This window comes from Crocuta crocuta, unplaced genomic scaffold (assembly GCF_008692635.1).
Source record: "Crocuta crocuta isolate KB4526 unplaced genomic scaffold, BGI_CrCroc_1.0 scaffold37, whole genome shotgun sequence".
NCBI lineage: Eukaryota > Metazoa > Chordata > Mammalia > Carnivora > Hyaenidae > Crocuta > Crocuta crocuta.
This window is the reverse complement of record NW_027532040.1, coordinates 1,772,893-1,791,093: the sequence shown is the minus strand read 5'-3', so window position 1 is coordinate 1,791,093 and position 18,201 is coordinate 1,772,893. Positions and strand designations below refer to the sequence as shown.

General features: G+C 38.3%; 1 protein-coding gene across 1 annotated transcript; it reads right to left on the bottom strand.

Moving 5' to 3' along the window:
• Positions 1–1,835: 1,835 nt before the first annotated feature.
• On the bottom strand, positions 1,836–10,833 carry MTERF1 (mitochondrial transcription termination factor 1). Its single transcript, XM_077776246.1, has 3 exons — positions 10,780–10,833; positions 9,262–9,323; positions 1,836–4,471 (listed from the first exon to the last, which is right to left on the bottom strand). Exons 1-3 carry the CDS (start codon positions 10,810–10,812, stop codon positions 3,304–3,306), a joined length of 1,263 nt encoding a protein of 420 aa, XP_077632372.1. The 5' UTR covers positions 10,813–10,833; the 3' UTR covers positions 1,836–3,303.
• Positions 10,834–18,201: the final 7,368 nt, after the last annotated feature.

Genomic DNA, 18,201 nt, shown 5'->3' with positions numbered 1-18,201 from the left:
GTTTATTTATTTTGAGAGAGAGCGGGGAGGGGGTTGGAGGGCAAAGAGAGAGGGAGAGGGAAAATCCCAAGGAGGCTCCACACTGTCAGTTCAGAGCTTGACACAGGGCTTGTTCTCACAAACCATGAGGTCATGACCTGAGCTGAAATCGAGTCAGATGCTTAACTGACTGAGCTGCCCAGGTGCCCCAGTCTGTTTTTCAATCAGATTGTTTGACTTTTTGTTGTTGTTAAGTTGTAGAAGTTCTCTATATATTTCGGATATTAACCCCTTATCAGATATATCATTTGCAAATCTCTCCCATTCACTAGGTTGCCTTTTTGTTTTGTTGGTGGTTTTCCTTTGCTGTACAAAACCTTTCTATTTGGGGAGGTGCCTGGGTGGCTCAGTCGGTTAAGCATCCAACTTCAGCTCAGGTCATGATCTCATGGTTCGTGGGTTTGAGCCCTGCATCGGGCTCTGTGCTGACAGCTAGCTCAGAGTCTGGATCCTGTTTCAGATTCTGTATCTCCCTCTCTCTGACCCATCCTGCTTACGCTGTCTCTCTCTCTCAGAAATAAATAAAACATTTTAAAAATTTAACAAAACCTTTTTATTTGGGTGTAATCCCGATAGTTTATTTTTGCTTTTGTCTTGTCTGAAGAGATATATCCATAAATATATGGTTGAGACTGATGTCCAAGAGATTACTGCCTATGTTTTCTTCCAGGAAGTTAATGGTTTTAGGTCTCACATTTAGGTCTTTAATCCATTTAGAGTTTATTTGTGCTTATGGTATAAGAGAGTGGCCCAGTTTCATTCTTGTGCATGGAGCTGTCTGGGTTTGATGCAGAGGTTTATCTCCTCTGCTACCCACTTCCCTCAGGTTCCTTATTGTTAGATTCCAAAACAAAGCCTCAGAAAATCTTCCATAAAATTCAAAAGATATAGGGAACCAATGCTTTGTTAACAATAATATTTACTCCCAATAATACCTATACAATGGAATATTTGGGAATAAAAAGTAATGAAATACTGCTATGTGCTACATGGACAAAACTTGAAAACATTACACTAAGTGAAAGAAGCCAGTCACAAAAGACCACATATTCTATGATTCCATTTATATGAAATGTCCAGAATAAACAAATTTAGAGAGACAGAGAGTAGATCATTGGTTGCTTAGGGCCACTTAAGGGAAGGGACAATGGGAATTTACTGCTAAGAGGCAAAGGGTTTCTTTTAGGGGCATAAACATATCCTAAAAAATTAGATTGTGATGATTACACAATTCTAGAGTATAAAAAAATACTGAACTGTATAAATTGGTGACTTGTTATGTGAATTATTTATCAAGAAAGCTATTTTTAAAAATATTATTGAAACTTTATTACAATTATCATTGAACAGTTACCATCTGCAAAAAGACTTAGAGACTATCATCTGATTTTTGTCATCTGTGAGGCCAATTTTTAATCTTACAGATGAGAAAACAAGTTCAGTGAAATTTAAATATTTATATAAAGTTGTAGAGCTGGTCAAGAATGATGCCCAGATTTATCACTCTAAATAAGTATCTCTCTAAAGCCCATTTTTCTTAACCATGCCATGCTTGCCATAAAATAGTGTATTGGAAATAATTATGATAAAAGTATCATTGATATCAAATGGCCTTGAAAAAACAGCAATATGTTTCTATCCGTGTCATGAAAGGTTTTTTAGAGGTATCACTAACAGGAAATAAGGTTGAAGAGGTTTAGTACCATTGTTATTTAATTCAGAATTCACATCTAGAAAACAAATACCTCTGGAAAACAATGGAAAGTAACTAAGGTCATATAATTTGTCCCTTCTCTTTCAGTTTTAGTCAGAGCTAGACTGTGAATGTCTTAGAGCCATTGACATCACCTGGTTTGGTTATATTTGAAGTCAGTGCATCGAAAACTTCCTTGTTCTTTTGTTTACATTAGATGAAATTCCCATAAAACATAAATATACAGAAACTATAACCATTTCTTTAAACTACATTATCAGGTAAAAATATTCCTTTATTTAGACTTTATTACTGACATTTAGTTTTTTTATACAGATATTTAGAGATCTTCACAAACAGTAACTTAGTTGTCATTCCAGAAAGGTATGTGGGAAAAAAAGGTTAATTACAAGAGAAAGAAACACAGATATACTAAAAGAACCATATTTTGTGACTTCTTCACCTATAATGCAACTAATATCATTTAATTCCCATATTCATCTATTTGCTGCTGTAACAACAACCATAAACTCAATGGCTTAAAAAAAAACACAAATTGATTATATTATAGTTCTGAATGTCAGAAGTTTGACACATGTTTTAGTGGGCTAAACTCAAGGTCCCAGCAGGGCTATGTTCCTTTCTAAGGGAACTAGTGGAGAATGTTTCTTTGCCTTTTCCATTTTCTTTGAGGCCACCTGCATTCTTTGGCTCATTGTCCCTTCCTTCTTCAAAGCCAGTAAATAGGGTCAAGTCCTTACATCACATCACTCTGACCTCCTCTATTACATCCCTCTTCCATTTTGAAGGACCCATATGATTACACTGGGCCCACACAGATAATCTGGGATAATCTCCCTGTCTTAAGGTCCATAACTTAATTCCATTTGCAAAGTCCTTTTCCAGTGTAACATAACACATTCAGATTCTGGGAATTATGATATTGACATCTTTGGGTGGCCATTTTTCTGCCCATCATAGTTGCCACTGACTTCAAAGAAATCAGGATATACCCATAGTAAATTGAGCCCAAGTTGGGAGGTAGGGGGAACATACTAATGGTTTAAATGGAGAATGTAGAACTTGAGATGAAAACCCCTCTTTTCTGGTTTGTCAGATTTTTATTGGCATTTTATTTTGAAGATGAACCATAATTAGCTATGTGGGAACAATAGGAGAAATCAGTTGCCATCCTAAACCCTCCCTGAGAGGAAACAGAACTATCCAAATAACTGTTGACTTTTTAATCTGAATAGAAACCAAAAGCTTATTTTGTACTTTTTATCTTTCCACATATTGTTCTGTCCTGTACTCAGGAATTACCATTTATAAGACAGTCACAGCCTGTATCATATAATTGGATGTTGTATTAATTCAAACTAGAGAAAAGGTAACTGGAAAGACTATACTAGAGCATACTGATCATGAGTTTTTACAAACCTTTACAGTAAAATATCCAAAGGATATATATATATGGTTAAGAAACCAAACTTCTCCTTTTTGAAAGACCCAAATTCAAAATGAGGGATCATTACATTGTAAGTCACTTTTTAATTCCCCAGAACAATGTTCTATTCAGTGTTTAACTTTTTCAATTTAGCTTTATATCTTTTTTGACTCCAAGATAAAAGACTAATGTTTGATGTACTGAAATTATAGCCAGCATTTACCAATTCTTTGATTCGACTTTTTAAAGTACTTATGCTTGAATCCAAAATCCGAGGATTTTCAATTATTTGTGATATGCTAATTTTTTCTTCTATGAGGCAGTCTATTTTATCATTAAACTTTTTCTCTCCCAAGAAGACCATATCTGGATAGCTTAAGATAAACCTGTGTACCTCTTCTTCAGTACACCCCAAAGAAAACAGCTTCTCTTTGATATTTGTGTAGTTTCTGTGGACATAGTCGTTGGAAAGGTCGAGAATTTTAGCTCCCGGACCACACAGCAGAATGAGCAGCTGCTCATTGTTCAAGTTGAAAGTTGACTGTAAAAACTCAATGTTAGTTTTCACCCGTTTGGTACTCTGAATTAAGATGAAAGGGTTTTTGAAAATTATCTTCCCAACAAAATCTCTGGGCTTATTGTGACCTAATGACAAACAGACTTCTTGTAAAAATTCAATCATCTGTTTATTCAGATCTAGACTATTGGAGAAGGTACGTGGGGCATTGGTCAACAATCGACAAAGGCATTTATGGGTCAATCCAACTGAGGAGAGGAACTTTATATTATTTTCTAAGTTTAGGTTGTTTCTGGATCGAAAAAAAGATTCAGGAGAACGTTCCAAGATAGTTATAATTTCAAGGTCTGATGTCATAATTCTTCTCCACAGATCCCACCGTTCTGAAAGACTTTCAGGTGTGCGTGTAATGGCTCGTGGATATCTTGTTATAATGCTAGCAATCACTTCTTTGCTAGCACCTTTGGATAGAAGGAACATCTTCAGGTCTTGCTCTTTAGTTCCCATCCTATTAAAAACTCCAGGCTGTCGTTTTTTTGCCATGTCAACATCTACTCCCATTTTAAGTAGATTATTCAGTAGTTCTTCATTCTCCGAAGATTCACTGTCTGCATTACCACACTTTACACTATAAAGCCTAAATGAAACTAATTTAAAGAGGATTTTTGCAGAAAATCGGATCATCCAACATCTTGAACCAAAGAGAAAATTACTTCTCATACACAAGAAGTTTCTTGGTGCCATAATGGTCATGTATCGCAAACCTTTTGGAATGCTGTGTAAAACAACATACATAATATTATACAAATGCATGTGTTAAACAGCTTAAAAATCACATTATGATCCTATAAGCATCATGGTCTTTTCTCTAAAAAACATCTATAGCTCCAGCTTTCCTGGTGCTGCAGTAACAGTTGAGCTACTGCATTCCCAGTCTCTCGGTCACTGCTTCTGATTATCTGTGGGCCTGGGGCTGCTTCCATCTTAATGTGAAGAAAAGAAGTATAGCATCATCAATGCCCCAGAATTATTCCTCCCTTTATCTTGCTCATTGTATTTGGCCTTGCCTACATTTGCTACCCAAAAACATTTGTTACCCAAAAACAGTTGTCCCTCTCTAGCTCTGCTTTATCCTGGTTTTCAAGCTTTGGTTTCTTCCTGCTAACTATGCTTTCAATTCTGTCTTGTCTTTCAACTTCCAAGATTTTTGGCCTTGCCTCTGCCCACAGATACCCGACTCCTTTGCTCCTGTTCTCTCTTCCTAGTTCTGAAAACCAACCCTTCAGACTAATTTCCACCTTAAACATCTTTTACTAGATTCATAGTTCTCTTTAAACCCATGGTATCATTAGTCTTAATTGTTAGCTTTATATGGACCTCTGGTCAACAGTTCTGAATCTCAGTCTCCTTCAGTTTACCCTATTGCCCCCTTGGTAACCCGATTACTCCAAAGCAATTTTTATATTCAAAATGATCTACTTCCACCAATTGTGGAACTGTGCTGAGAGCACATAAGCATTGAAAAGTTACTTTTACCATCCTCCTCCACCCTACATTATAAAAGATGAACCCAGGGCTCTTTGCATCTATTTCACAACACATAACTTCAGGCAAGTGAACAAAACTTCAATAACTCACTTTCCTAATCATTTAGAAATGGAGCAAAAAATTATGAATTTATATAAAGTAACCTTAGGTCTCTACTAAAATAAGTTATTTCTATTTATAGGAAATATTTTATCAGGAAAGCAACAGAAAATTTTTCTTCTGTTATTCAATTTGTCAGATGATTTATGTTCTTAAGCTAATTGTGGCCTAAGTCATGACACCATACATATATTTTTAATTGTACTTTCTCCTTTTTATTTTATTTTTTAGTTTATTTATTTTGAGAAAGAGCAAGAGAGAGAGCACAAGCAGGGGAGGAGCAGAGAGAGAGGGACAGAGAGAATCCCAAGGAGGCTCTGCACTGTCAGCGCAGAGCCCAAAACAGGGCTCAATCTCACAAACCATGAGCACAACCTGAGCCAAAATCAAGACTTCAGACACTTAACCAACAAAACCACGCAGACGTCCCTACTTTTTGCTTTTTAGATTATACAGCTGTGACAAACTTCTTAATTTCTAATTACTAATAATAGGCTCTTATCACATAAAGGAGGTATTTCCTTTCTCACTTCTAATTAAACATAAAATAAAAAACAGAGATAGATGGTTCCAACTCACCACTAATATCTCTAGGCTTCAGAGATACTGCTTTCAAGGTGAGTATCAAAGAAAGCTTCAGGGTGCCTGAGTGGCTCAGTTGGTTGAATGTCTAACTTCAGCTCAGGTCATGATCCCCGGTTCATGGGTTCGAGCCCCGTGTCGGGCTGTGTGCTGACAGCTCAGAGCCTGGAGCCTGCATCAGGTTCTGTGTCTCCCTCTCTCCCTGTCCCTCCCCTGCTTATGCTCTGTCTCTGTCTCTCTCTCTCTCAAAAATAAATGTTAAAAAAAAAAAAAAAAAAAAAGCCTGTGTCTACCCTTTGAATTACACCAATTTAACAAGAATTTAAGATTATGTCTTCAGTCAGGGAACACTCCTGTATCTCAGGAGTAATCTATAGATGCTCAAAGAATTAGAAAAAGATTCTCAAAATGTAGATTCAAATAACATTCAAACAAAAACATAGGATACTCACAAAATAAACATCAAACAATAACAGCACATTGTAAATATTTCTTTATTTTTGAGAGAGAAAGAGAGAGAGAGACAGAGAATCCCAAGCAGACCCCACACTGTCAGCGTGGAGCCCGACATGTGTCCTGAACTCACAAACTGTGAGATCATGACCTGAGCTGAGATCAAGAGTCAGATGCTAGAGTCAGATGCTAAAGTCAGATGCTAAACCGACTAAGCCACCCAGGTGCCCTAACAACAGCATATTTTAGATTGCCCTGTACTTTGAGTTCACTATTCTTTACTTCTCCATAATACCACATCCTACTCTTTAACTACAGACTCTTCCTAAAATGCATGAATTTAGAAACTCAAAAATAAGATCCTCCTTCTAACTAAAGAAAGAAGGCTCTCCTTGCACAGCGCAACAGTCTGTTCTCTCTTCCAGATGCTCAAGGGTGACCTCCACTGGATAATGGTACAGAACACTGACAGTAGAAGATAAGACCTGTATTTTGGAATGAGGGATGCAAGGTGATCCAATGGGATATAGGAAGAAAACAGTAAAACCCCATTTTAAATTTGTCTTAGCCTTTTAAAAATTCCTTTTTATATATGTTTTATATATAACAGTATTGTAAAAATGTATATAATTAGTAAATATACGTACATTGGAAGTACATGTATAAACCTTTTTTACCGAGAGTGTATATAAACAAAAATCTGAAGACAACCACTCTAAACAATAAACTCTTGAGATGATTAGCACCATGACAAACAGGCTGAGCAAGACACAGAAAGTTCAAGAGCAACTGTACTAATGAAAGACTAACAGTGAAAATATACGCCAAATTTCTTAACAAAGGTGTCACAAATCTACTAAGGTTTCTTCTGAATCTGTGAAGGTGAATTTTATGTCTTGTGTGTAAGTCACTCTCCATAGAAATATCTTTCACATGAATTAATGTGTCTAAAACTAAACTGAACATCTTTCCCAGACCCAAACTAGCCCTCTCTGGTTAATGAAATCATTACCACTATCCTGTCACTCATGATAAAAATCTAAAAGTGATTGCTTTCTTCCTCTTCCTCAACCCCCAGTCATTGAATCATGCAGATTCAGCTCCCTCAGTATCTTCTTTAGTATCTCAACTCTTCTATTTTTTCTCATCCAGACTGTAACAGCCACCTAACTTGCTTCTCGAATATCACTCATGCAAAAATGCCAGCATAGTATACTTGGCAAACAAAAAAGTGATTACATTCCCTATTCCCTGATTAAAGACATCTATAATTCTCTCCTAGAAAACAACATCTTCAGACTGACTTTCAATACTATCACCACACAGGGTGCCTGGGTGGCTCACTTGGTTGAGCATCTGATTTAGGCTCAGGTCATAATTTCACAATTGGTGAATTTGAGCGCTGCACTGGACTCTGCAGTCGGCACAGAAGCCACTTTGGATCCTCTGTCTCCCACTCTCTCTGACCTTCCCCCAAGTTCTCTCTCTCAACAATAAATAAAAACAAAATTAAAGTTTTAAAAAAACCCTCACCACAGAATTCCAACTACCTTTCTAGCTGTCTGTTCTATTCTACAACCTCACAACCAGGCACTATCACCTCTCAAACCTCAAATCCTAAACATTCTTGGCCATTCTTGTCTCTCTGCCTTTGTGGAAGATATTCTTTCAGAAAGGCCCATTCTCCTAATGTCTATCCATAGTATAAGGTCTCTTTCAAATACTAGCTTCCCACAAATCTTTAACTTAACAAAAACTTACTGCTGAAGTGAATTGCTTTTTAATAACTTATTACCAAAGAATCTACAACTAGGTATTCTATTTATAAATTTTAAAAAAGAACTGAACTGGACTTAGAACTGACAACTAAAATTTGGATTTGACTACAATACTATAAATGCAATATACTGACGGAAAAAATGGTATGAATGGTCTCAGCTAAGCCTAAAAACAATGGTACCTAATATCAACTGCTGATGAGCATTTGAAGAAATACAGGAAATTCTCTGCAAATGCCACTACTGGAAAGGAATTTGGCACCATCTGCCATATCCTTTAACCCAGTATTTTCACTTAAGATTATCCAAAGGAAAGAAAAGGACGNAAACATTTAAAAAAATTTTTTTAAAAATAAAATAAAATAAAAAGATGACCATCCTAACATTATTTGCTATAGCAAAAAAGAAGCCCAAATAGCCACCAACAGTAGAATGGTTAATAGTGATACATCTATGTAACATAATACTACACAACCCAGTTATTTAAAAAAAAAAAAGGCATAACACAATAGAAAGATNGGGGGGGGGAGGTAGTTGACAGTTATCTCTGAGAGTTTAAAGGGGTCTATGTACTGTTTCTGAAATACTGTGATATTTTATAAATATTATTTTGCAACCAGTTATTAAAAACAAATTAAATTCAGGGGTGCCTGGGTGGCTCAGTCAGTTAAGCGTCTGACTTTGGCTCAGGTTATAATCTCACGGTTTGTGGGTTTGAGCCCCGCTTGGGGCTCTGTGCTGACCACTCAGCCTGGAGTCTGCTTCCGTTTCCACGTCTTCATCTCTCTCTGCCCCTCCCCCTGCTGTGTTCTTTCTCTCAGAAATAAACATTAAAATAAAATTTTTTAAAAAATTAAATTTACAACCAGATAAATTAAAAACTACTTAATATTTCATAATTAATTTCAATGTCTCTCAATTTGCTGTCTTTAATTAACTAAAACCATTATTCCAAGGGCCAAAGTCGAAAATTAACAAATACACCGATAAAGGGACTTTTAATGAAGATGGTTAATCAATGCCCTCAAGGTACTACATTCCAGATGGTCTTCTTTTGATAAAACAAGGGAAGTTTGGAGATCTTTTATAGGTATCCATTTCTCACCTCGTTTGTCTTAAAGAGAGAGGACTTTGCATTTCTCCAGAAGCGCTAGAAAGCAGCTGTCCCTAAAAATGGCAAATAAATAAATAAATAAATAAACAAAGTGGAATGGGACAAAATATTGTAAGCACTTCGTAATACAGAGTAAAGAAATCGATCCCAGCTAATATTGCACAACACTGTGAAATGAACAACCTCCTACCTACTAGGCATCTGAGATACGAAAAGAAAACGGCGAACACACGCCTCAGTATTAATGGGAGAAGGTTGCACAATCCCGAATATGATTTGTAAAACTAGAGCTAAGTGCTTCACGTACATGGTCTTTCTTCAACCCCACAACTTAAAAGGCATTATCCTAAAATTTTAAAATCGGGAAAAAGCCAAGCTCTCTCACAAGTTCTTACTATCTAACTGCAGCTAATTGTGATAATTCCAAGGATTCCATTCCATGGGTTCTTCCCCTCTTCCTTCCCAAAACCAACTCGCCTAGCGGCTACGAGGGAAAAGGACTCCACTGTACATCAATATAACACAAACCCGCTTTTAGAAAGAAAACGCATTGGGGGCGCCTGGGTGGCTCAGTCGGCTGGGCGGCGGACTTCGGCTCAGGTCATTATCTCACGGTTCGTGGGTTCGAGCCCCCCATCACGCTCTGTGCTGACTGCCAGCTCAGAGCCTGGAGCCTGTTTCAGATTCTGTCTCCCTCTCTCTCCGACCCTCCCCTTCTCACGCTGTCTGTCTCTCTCTCTCTCTGAAATAAATAAAACGTTTAAAAAAATTAGAAAGAAGACGCACAGGCGCAGCTATCCACAGACCTCAAACTGGACTGTATCAACATGCAGCAGATGCCTTTACTACCGGGTCCGAGGCGGGACCAAGTGGCGGAAATGAACAGGACTAACTTCCGGTCGCTTACAGGTGACGTCGCCGTCTTTGCGCCCCCCGGCGGCCGCGCTGCGTAAAGCCCAAGCGAAGAGCCCAGCAGGGGGCGGCAAGAGACCGTAGTGAGCGCGGGGCACAAGCTTTCAGGCTAGTTTTGGAAGAAGGCGGGACCCGGGGCTTTCCCGAAGTGTCTGCAGGGATCCATTGCCTGCTGGCGACTTGTGGTAGGAAAACCACTATTATATATACATGAATTGCAGCCTGATAGGGTGATTACGCTTAGTAATATGGTTAACACATGCGAGTCAACATCTCGGCAGAAGACACGTGCGATACGGACTCCTAAAGGGTCCCAGATGGTCTTTCTTGAGCACCTTGGAAATCCTCTAGTGTGGCTTCTAAATCCGAATTCAGCTTCAGCTTTCAGGCTGGGAAGCAGTTCTGACATACTTCTAGTTAACTGCTTGCAGCACAGATTACCCATGCTTCTTCTGAAACTGTGACTGGTTTAGGCTATGTAAAGTTTCAACGGAAATAATAATCATAACAACAACAGAAAATCTCCACAGCAGATGCTTTTTTGCCATCTTTGATGGCATTGTCTTAATCCTTCCTAGTCCTGTCAATTTCACTTACCTGGGGATAGTAGCACTGGAGATTAAACTTCATTTCAAAGCAATTCTGTTGTCTCCAAAAGACCTAAATTAATGAAATAAGCAAGCCGCCAAGTTACCTTCCAGGGGAAGTGATTTGGTCTTTAGAAAAACAGAAACTGGGCGAGAGGGTTGATCCTGAATTCCCTACAGGGAAGAATTTCCTGCTCTACCCTACTCTGTGTAGGGGCATATGATAAATCTTTATCCCATTTCCGCACCAATTAATGTTTTATCCTCACTCTATCCCTTAGATTACTCTTAGCTGGTATGTTGTCACTTTGTTTTGGATTAATTTTGTTTTATTGGTTTATAAGGGTAAAGATTTGCCTCTGGGACTTTACCAATAATCAGTCTTTTTGGTTAAGTGAAATTACTTACCGGTGTCCCTCCAGATATTAGAGTAGTCCTGAAATGTTAGAAATAGTCTCTTTATGTNGTTTTATTTATTTCTGAGAGAGAGAGAGAGAGGTAGCGTGAGCAGGGGAGGGTCAGAGAGAGAGGGAACGCAGAATCCGAAGCAGGCTCCTGGCTCTGAGCTAGCTGTCAGCACAGAGCCTGATGCAGGGCTCGAACCCACGAAACGTGAGATCGTGACCTGGACCGAAGTACGTCGCTCAACCGACTGAGCCACCCAGGCACCCCAATAAAAATTTTTTTAGGAATCATTAAACTTCAGATTTTAAGAAGACTTTAGAAACTATGAATCTGTCATTATGAATCCTCTCATTTTGCAGATGAAATATTGAAACACAGTAGAAGCAAGAGAATGCATGTGTTATACTTCCTTAACCAGTAAGTCTTCTATGATTTATACTGCTCACACTTCCTTATATTATCAAAGGTTATTTCAGACTGACTTAGGCAGCAGCACTTACATTTGATTTTAGTGATACCTGTGGTATAGGAGATTGATGCTTTTGAAAATAAGTGATGTATTTCCTATCCAAAATTTTCTGATTACAAATACATTTTAAATGCATATTGTAAAATAGTAAGAAGAGTAGCAACAAAAGTATAATGATGGTTGGGTTAGGATGGTGTATTATCAATTTTTTTTCCTTTTCAGATTTCTGCAAAGAGGTTTAATATTTAGTGATTTGTGAAATATTGTAATTACCTCCAGTAAAAGCAGTGACCTACTACCAAATTTCATTAGTGGTGTATTACACTATAACCCATATATACCCTGCCTGTATTTCATTCTTTGGTTCAGCGAACATTAATTGAACACCTGTACATTTCAGGCCTTGTTTTCAGGATGGTGGGGGAGGTAGCATACCGAGGAAAACAAGACAAGACAAAGCCCCTGCCATCCTGGACCTTATTTACAGTGATAGGTCTCACCCTCAGCCTGAGTGTCTGCTGCTCTACATGCCTTCCCCACCTACCCCCTACCCCAGACCATAGCTGATCCATGCCGTACTAAGTTGATGTAATTAAGAAGAAAAAAATGTGATTGGAAACACTATAGAAGACCAAAGGCAGGGAGTAAGCAATGATGAAGAAACGGAAAAGAAAGGGGGTAAGTAGTTACAACATGGTGGAGTGGAGTTTTTCCTAGTGTCACCCACTGGGTCCATGGGCTATCTAAACAGTAGAAATTGACTAGAGACCAAAAGCGAGTTCTAGGCAAAGCTTTTTATTGGAGCTTATTCTGGAGCACAAGAGAAACAATACAAAGTAAAGAGTCTTTCAGGCTGATTCCCCTAACATAGGCCAGGGCAAGTTTTTAAAGAGGCCAAGCAGGGAAAGGAATGACGTTGAAGCATGTAAAGGCGGGGATTTCTTGGCGTCTGTGCACTTAAAAGTTGTGCTTTTCCACATGTTGCATGTCTAATTAGCATGTTAAATTTCCACCCATGGGCATGAGTTTTAGTAGTATAATGAGGGGGAAAGTTGGTGAAAAGTAAGCAGTAGGCTCTACCTGGGCACAGACTAGTTTGGTTACGTCTTTGGCAGTGTTCATAGTTTAGTCTCTTTACGTCATCATCTTGCTTCCACAACCTCCGAGAAATGCTACACAAGAAACAGAGTTTCAAGGAAAGATAGAGTTCATGGTCAGGGGTGAGGAGACCCGAGTCCAGTCCCTGTTCTGTCTTACTAGAAACTGTTCTAAAGTTATCAACTTTCCGATTTTTTATAGTCTAAAAGTAATTCAATTTTTAAGTTAAATTTGTTTTGTTATATATTTAAAAATTTTCTTTTTTGAAACTATGGTAATATTAGATGGTATATATGTTTTTAAATTACTTTACTTGAGACAAGAAAAGGTTGTTAAGTCTGTATCGGAGCATCTTCTCCCCCCTTTTATTCATCCAAAACTCTGTTGCAGGGGAAAGCATGGACTCTGGAGCCCTGCCTCCCGAAACGGGACTTAACACGGGATGAGCTGAAAGTCAAGTCTGGGCACAGAATCTCTGCTATATTCAGAAGCATATCTGCCCTTTTGTAACTAATTTTTTTTCCTGTGTCAGAAGTGCCTCCATGACCCACTCTGCCCAGGAAGTGTCCTCAGTTTTTCATGCAAATAGACTTTCAGCAAACTTACAGCCCCTTGGTTGACCTGTCATGTTTGAATCTCAGCAGACTCAATTAAGGTCAGAATGAACGTAGCCCTTAGTGTTCCACCCTCCACCCACTATAGCAATACCCAGGCTCCTGGATTCAGTAGACAAATGCCATCCCCACCCCACAGCAGCTTCCTAGACAGACCTACCAGTGTAGTTTGAAGGTCCTCAGAGAAACATCAGGTCTCTTCTCCCAGCCTCTTGCCTGAGGTCATTTTGTATGCTTATGAAAACACATGAAAAGGCTACAAATTGCTTACTGCTGAGTAAAGCAGTAAAGTTATCCTGGTAATCACAGGTTAACACTCTTTCTGTTTGCAAGTAACAACAACAAAAAAACCCATAAAAACAAAACAAAAAGCTTAGCTTAATCCCTCCCCTTTTTTTCAAAACAGTTGCTTTTTAACAACTTTGGATTCCTTTTGAAATCTAAAGATTTAACTGGTGGCAACTTACTTTCTCTGAATTGTCCCTAACTGGGGTCTAGAGAGACTTCTTGAGTCAGCCTTCCTACTCCCACACTCATTACCGCAAGAGTCTGTGGCAAGGAACTGGATACTAAGTCTAGCAAATTTGCTGATTCCAGACATGATATGATCCTAGATTCCCACAGTTAGATTACTACCATCAGGAGGACAGAGTTGGCCAAGTGAAACACCATAATCATTTGAGATCCCATTCAGCCTCAATTTCATTCAGCCTGATGAGTTTAAGTACCTTCTGGGTTGTTTGATCCTATAGTACCATGCGTTCATTTCAATTTTGATTCTTAATCAATGGTAGAAAATAGTGATCTATACAGAGGAGAGGAGCAAACATTCACAAAATAGAATAAAATCTTCCTTGTCCATAACTGTCTAATTTCCTTTTTACAGTATTTCTTGAAATTCCCCCTTTAGAAATTTATTCCTTGGTATTTATAGCATGGTGATTTTAAATGCTAAACATATTTTCTAAATTTAATTTTTATTTGCTTGAGAGAGAGAGCATGCACACACAAGCAGGGGATGGAGGAAAGTAGCAGAAGGAGAGAGAATTGCAAGCCAGTTCTACACTCAGCACAGAGACCAACACAGGGGTTGATCCCATCACCCTGGCATCATGACCTGAGCCAAAATCAAAAGTAAGATACTCAACTGACTGAGCTACCCAGGTGCCCATAAATCCTAAACATATTTGAAAGTGGAAACAAATTAAGCCAATGGTCAACAAACTTTTCTGTAAAGAGCCAGATAGTAAATATGTTGGGCTTTATGGACCATATACTATTTTTTTTGCACATTCTTCTTTTTTCTTTCTTTTTTCACAACCCTTTAAAAAATGTAAAGGGGCGCCTGGGTGGCTTAGTCAGTTAAGTGTCCGACTTTCACTTAGGTCATGATCTCGCAGTTCGTGGGTTCGAGCCCCGCATCGGGCTCTGTGATGACTGCCAGCTCAGAGCCTGGAGCCTGTTTCAGTCTGTGATTCCCTCTCTCTCTGACCCTCCCCTGCTCACACTGTCTCTCTCTCTCTCTCCTAGAAATAAAAATAAAAATAAAATAAAATAAAATAAAAAATGTAAAAACTTTTAGCTCATAGGTACCTGGCCACTGGTCATAGTCTGCTGACACCCACATTAAACTATGTTAATAATATTTAAAAACATCATGTAACAGTATCTGCTGGGTACTATTCTAATCATTTCACCTTTATTACTCAATTTAAATCTATAATGTAAATAATATTATCTCCATTTTATGGATGAGGAAACTGAAATAGAGGCTAAGTTGCCTGTCCAAGTTCACACAGCTAACAAGTAACTAGAACCTAAGAAGTCCAACTCCAGAGTATGTAATTGTAATTGCAATGCTGTGCTCACACTCAGAGAAACAACATTTTAATTCACTGTAGAAACTATAAAAATAGAAATATTTTTCTACAGAAAATAGAAAAAGAGGGCAAAAATATTCACCCATAATTCTGTCACTTAGAAATAATCACTACTTTCATTTTATTTATATTCTTTTGATTTACATTCTTCCCGAATACTCCTCAACATAAAATTCTTTTCTTTATTCAGCCTACAAGGAAGGTATAATTTATAGATGAGGAAACTGAAGCTTATATAGATTAAGTGACTTTTTCAAGATCATAAAGCTAGTATATGTGTGGAACCAGGATTTCAGCCGAGGTTTTTGTTTCCAAAACCTGTGCTCTTAGCCCCTGGCCTAGACTGTACTTGAGTTTCTACTTACTTGTCACACTTAACAAGACCTTTTCCATATCATATTTATAAAAAACGGTCACTCATATTTTCTTCCAGTACTTTATTATTTTCTTGTTTTTCCTTTAAGCCTTTGAGTCATCTGAATTTTTTTTAAATGTTTATTTCTCTGGAGAGAGAGAATGAGTACATGCACACATGAGCAGGGGAGGGGCAGAAAGAGAGAGGGAGAGAAAATCTCAAGCAGGCTCCTTGCTGTCAGCACAGAGCCCAGTGCAGGGTTCAGACTAACAAACTGTGAGATCATGACTTGAGCTGAAATCAAGAGTTGGATGCTTAACCAACTGAGGCACCCTGGTTCCCCGAGTCATCTGTATTTTATTTTGTGATAAAAAGCAAGGTAGAGATTCAGTTCTGTTTTTTTTTTTTCAAGTTGCTAGTCAATTGTTCCAACATCATTTAATGCATACTTTCTTTGCCCATTGCTTTGAAATTCACCTTAATCATATACTAAATTACAAAGTAATTTTATCAATTTTGAATGACTGCATTCCATTTTTGGAAGAGATTTCACAGTTTTGTTGTGATGATCTAACTTAAGGGTTGATATAAAGAAAGGAAAGTAGGGGCGCCTGGGTGGCTTAGTCGGTTAAGCGTCCGACTGTCGCTTAGGTCATGATCTCGTGGTTCGTGGGTTCGAGCCCTGCGTCGGGCTCTGTGCTGACAGCCAGCTCAGAGCCTGGAGCCTGTTTCAGTCTGTGACTCCCTCTCTCTCTGACCCTCCCTTGCTCACGTTGTCTCTCTCTCTCTCCTAGAAATAAACAAAACATTAAAAAAAATTTAACAAAAAAAAAAAGAAAGGAAAGTAGATTTTAGCCTGGTATTATGAGCATTTTTCTTTATGATGATTTATCCCTTAGAAAAAAGGATTCAGATGAGCATATTTAGCTCCAAGTCTACAGCTTTTATACAAGTATGAAAAGTGGAAACTCAGCTTGAAGGAATATTAGAGATTATCTTTTCCCATCCCCGAATTTATAGGAGAGGAAACAGACCCAACATGGTAGAAGATTATTCTTCTAACAAATTATAGTAACTATATACTACATGGACTTCTTTCAGTTGCAAGCAAATACAACTCAACTAATTCAAGCAAAAATGGGGGACATTTTTTTCTCTTATAACGTGAGAGAAAGAGGGACAGGGATTTCCTCAGGTATTACTAAATCCTAGAATTAAATTAAGTCCATGGCTCTCTCTGCGTCTCATCTCAGTTTCCCTCTGTATGTATCCCTCATTCACTCAGGCTCAGTGGTGGGACAAAATATTGGTTGCAAGCATCGCTAAGGTTACATCCTTTTAACTGGAAACTCAAGACAGCATAGAGAAATTCTCTTAGTTTTGAACATAAAATCCAAAATAAGGATTCTGATTGGCTTTTCTGGAGTCATGTGACCACCTCTGTTATTTCAGAGGAAGTGTGAGGCAGGCAGCGTATAATGTGATTGGTATTATTGTTGATAGAATGAAGAAAGATAAGTTGGGCAGATAAAAACATCTCTATTACTACAGTTGGAGAGCCAGAATTGGAGTTGAGATCTTTGATCCCCTATCTCAGACCCCTTCTCATTCCTGCATTTATTCATTTAACACATTTACTGAGCACTCTAGCAATATTATATTTAGCTGCAAGTAACAGTGGTAGTTTACACAGCAAAAGGTCTAGAGATAGGAGTGGGTTTTGGTATTGTTTTATATAATACCAGGTAGCCTCGCAGTTTCCCAAGCACAACACTGCACTTCCTTGCCTCTGATCCTTTGCTCACTCCTCTGCTCGCAGTCTCCACTTGTCAGGTACTCTCTTAGTCTCAGTTCGTTAGGGCTGTTTTAACACAAATGCCATAAACTAGGCTGTTTAAAATAAATTTTTTAACATTTACTTATTTTTGAGAGACAGAGAGAGACAGAACATGAGCAGGGGAGGGGCAGAGAGAGAGGGAGACACAGAATCTGAAGCAGACTCCAGGCTCTGAGTTGTCAGCACAGAGCTCGATGCAAGGCTTGAATCCACAAACCACGAGATCATGACCTGAGCTGAAATTGGATGCTTAACCAACTGAGCCACCCAGGCAGCCCTAGACTAGGTTGTTTAAACAACAGACATTTATTTGTCATAGTTCTAGAAGCTGGGGAGTCCAGATCAAGGTGGTGATAGATTTCGTGTTCTTTGAAATCCCACTTACTGATAGTTGACCGTCTTCTCACTGTGTCTTTACACAGCAGAAAGGAGTAAAAAAGCCCTTTGTGGTCTCTTTCATAAGGACACTAATCCCCTTCATAAAGGCTTCAACCTCATAATCTAATTACTTCCCAAAGGAAGGCCATACTGCCCAACATCATCACATTGGCTATTTGGATTTCAATCTATGAATTTTTGGGGAAACAACAAACATTGAGTTCATAACGATCACCTGACCTAGAAAAGGTAATACCATCTCTCACCGAAGCCTTTCCAAACCCCTATTCAGAATAAATCTTTCCCATTTCTGTATTTCTGTAGCATTTTATGCAATCATTGTTAACACCAAATTTATTCTACCTTGTGTTTAAATTAATATGGTGCATCCATATC

Bases quoted from the DNA above. Each gene is read 5' to 3' on its own strand.
- MTERF1 (XM_077776246.1), bottom strand. From the start codon at position 10,812: ATGAAGTTTAATCTCCAGTGCTACTATCCCCAG. The intron at 9,324-10,779 runs GTAAGTGAAATT...TGCCATTTTTAG, and splicing joins TCCAGTGCTACTATCCCCAG to GGACAGCTGCTTTCTAGCGC. The intron at 4,472-9,261 runs GTGAGAAATGGA...TGTTTTACACAG, and splicing joins CTCTCTTTAAGACAAACGAG to CATTCCAAAAGGTTTGCGAT.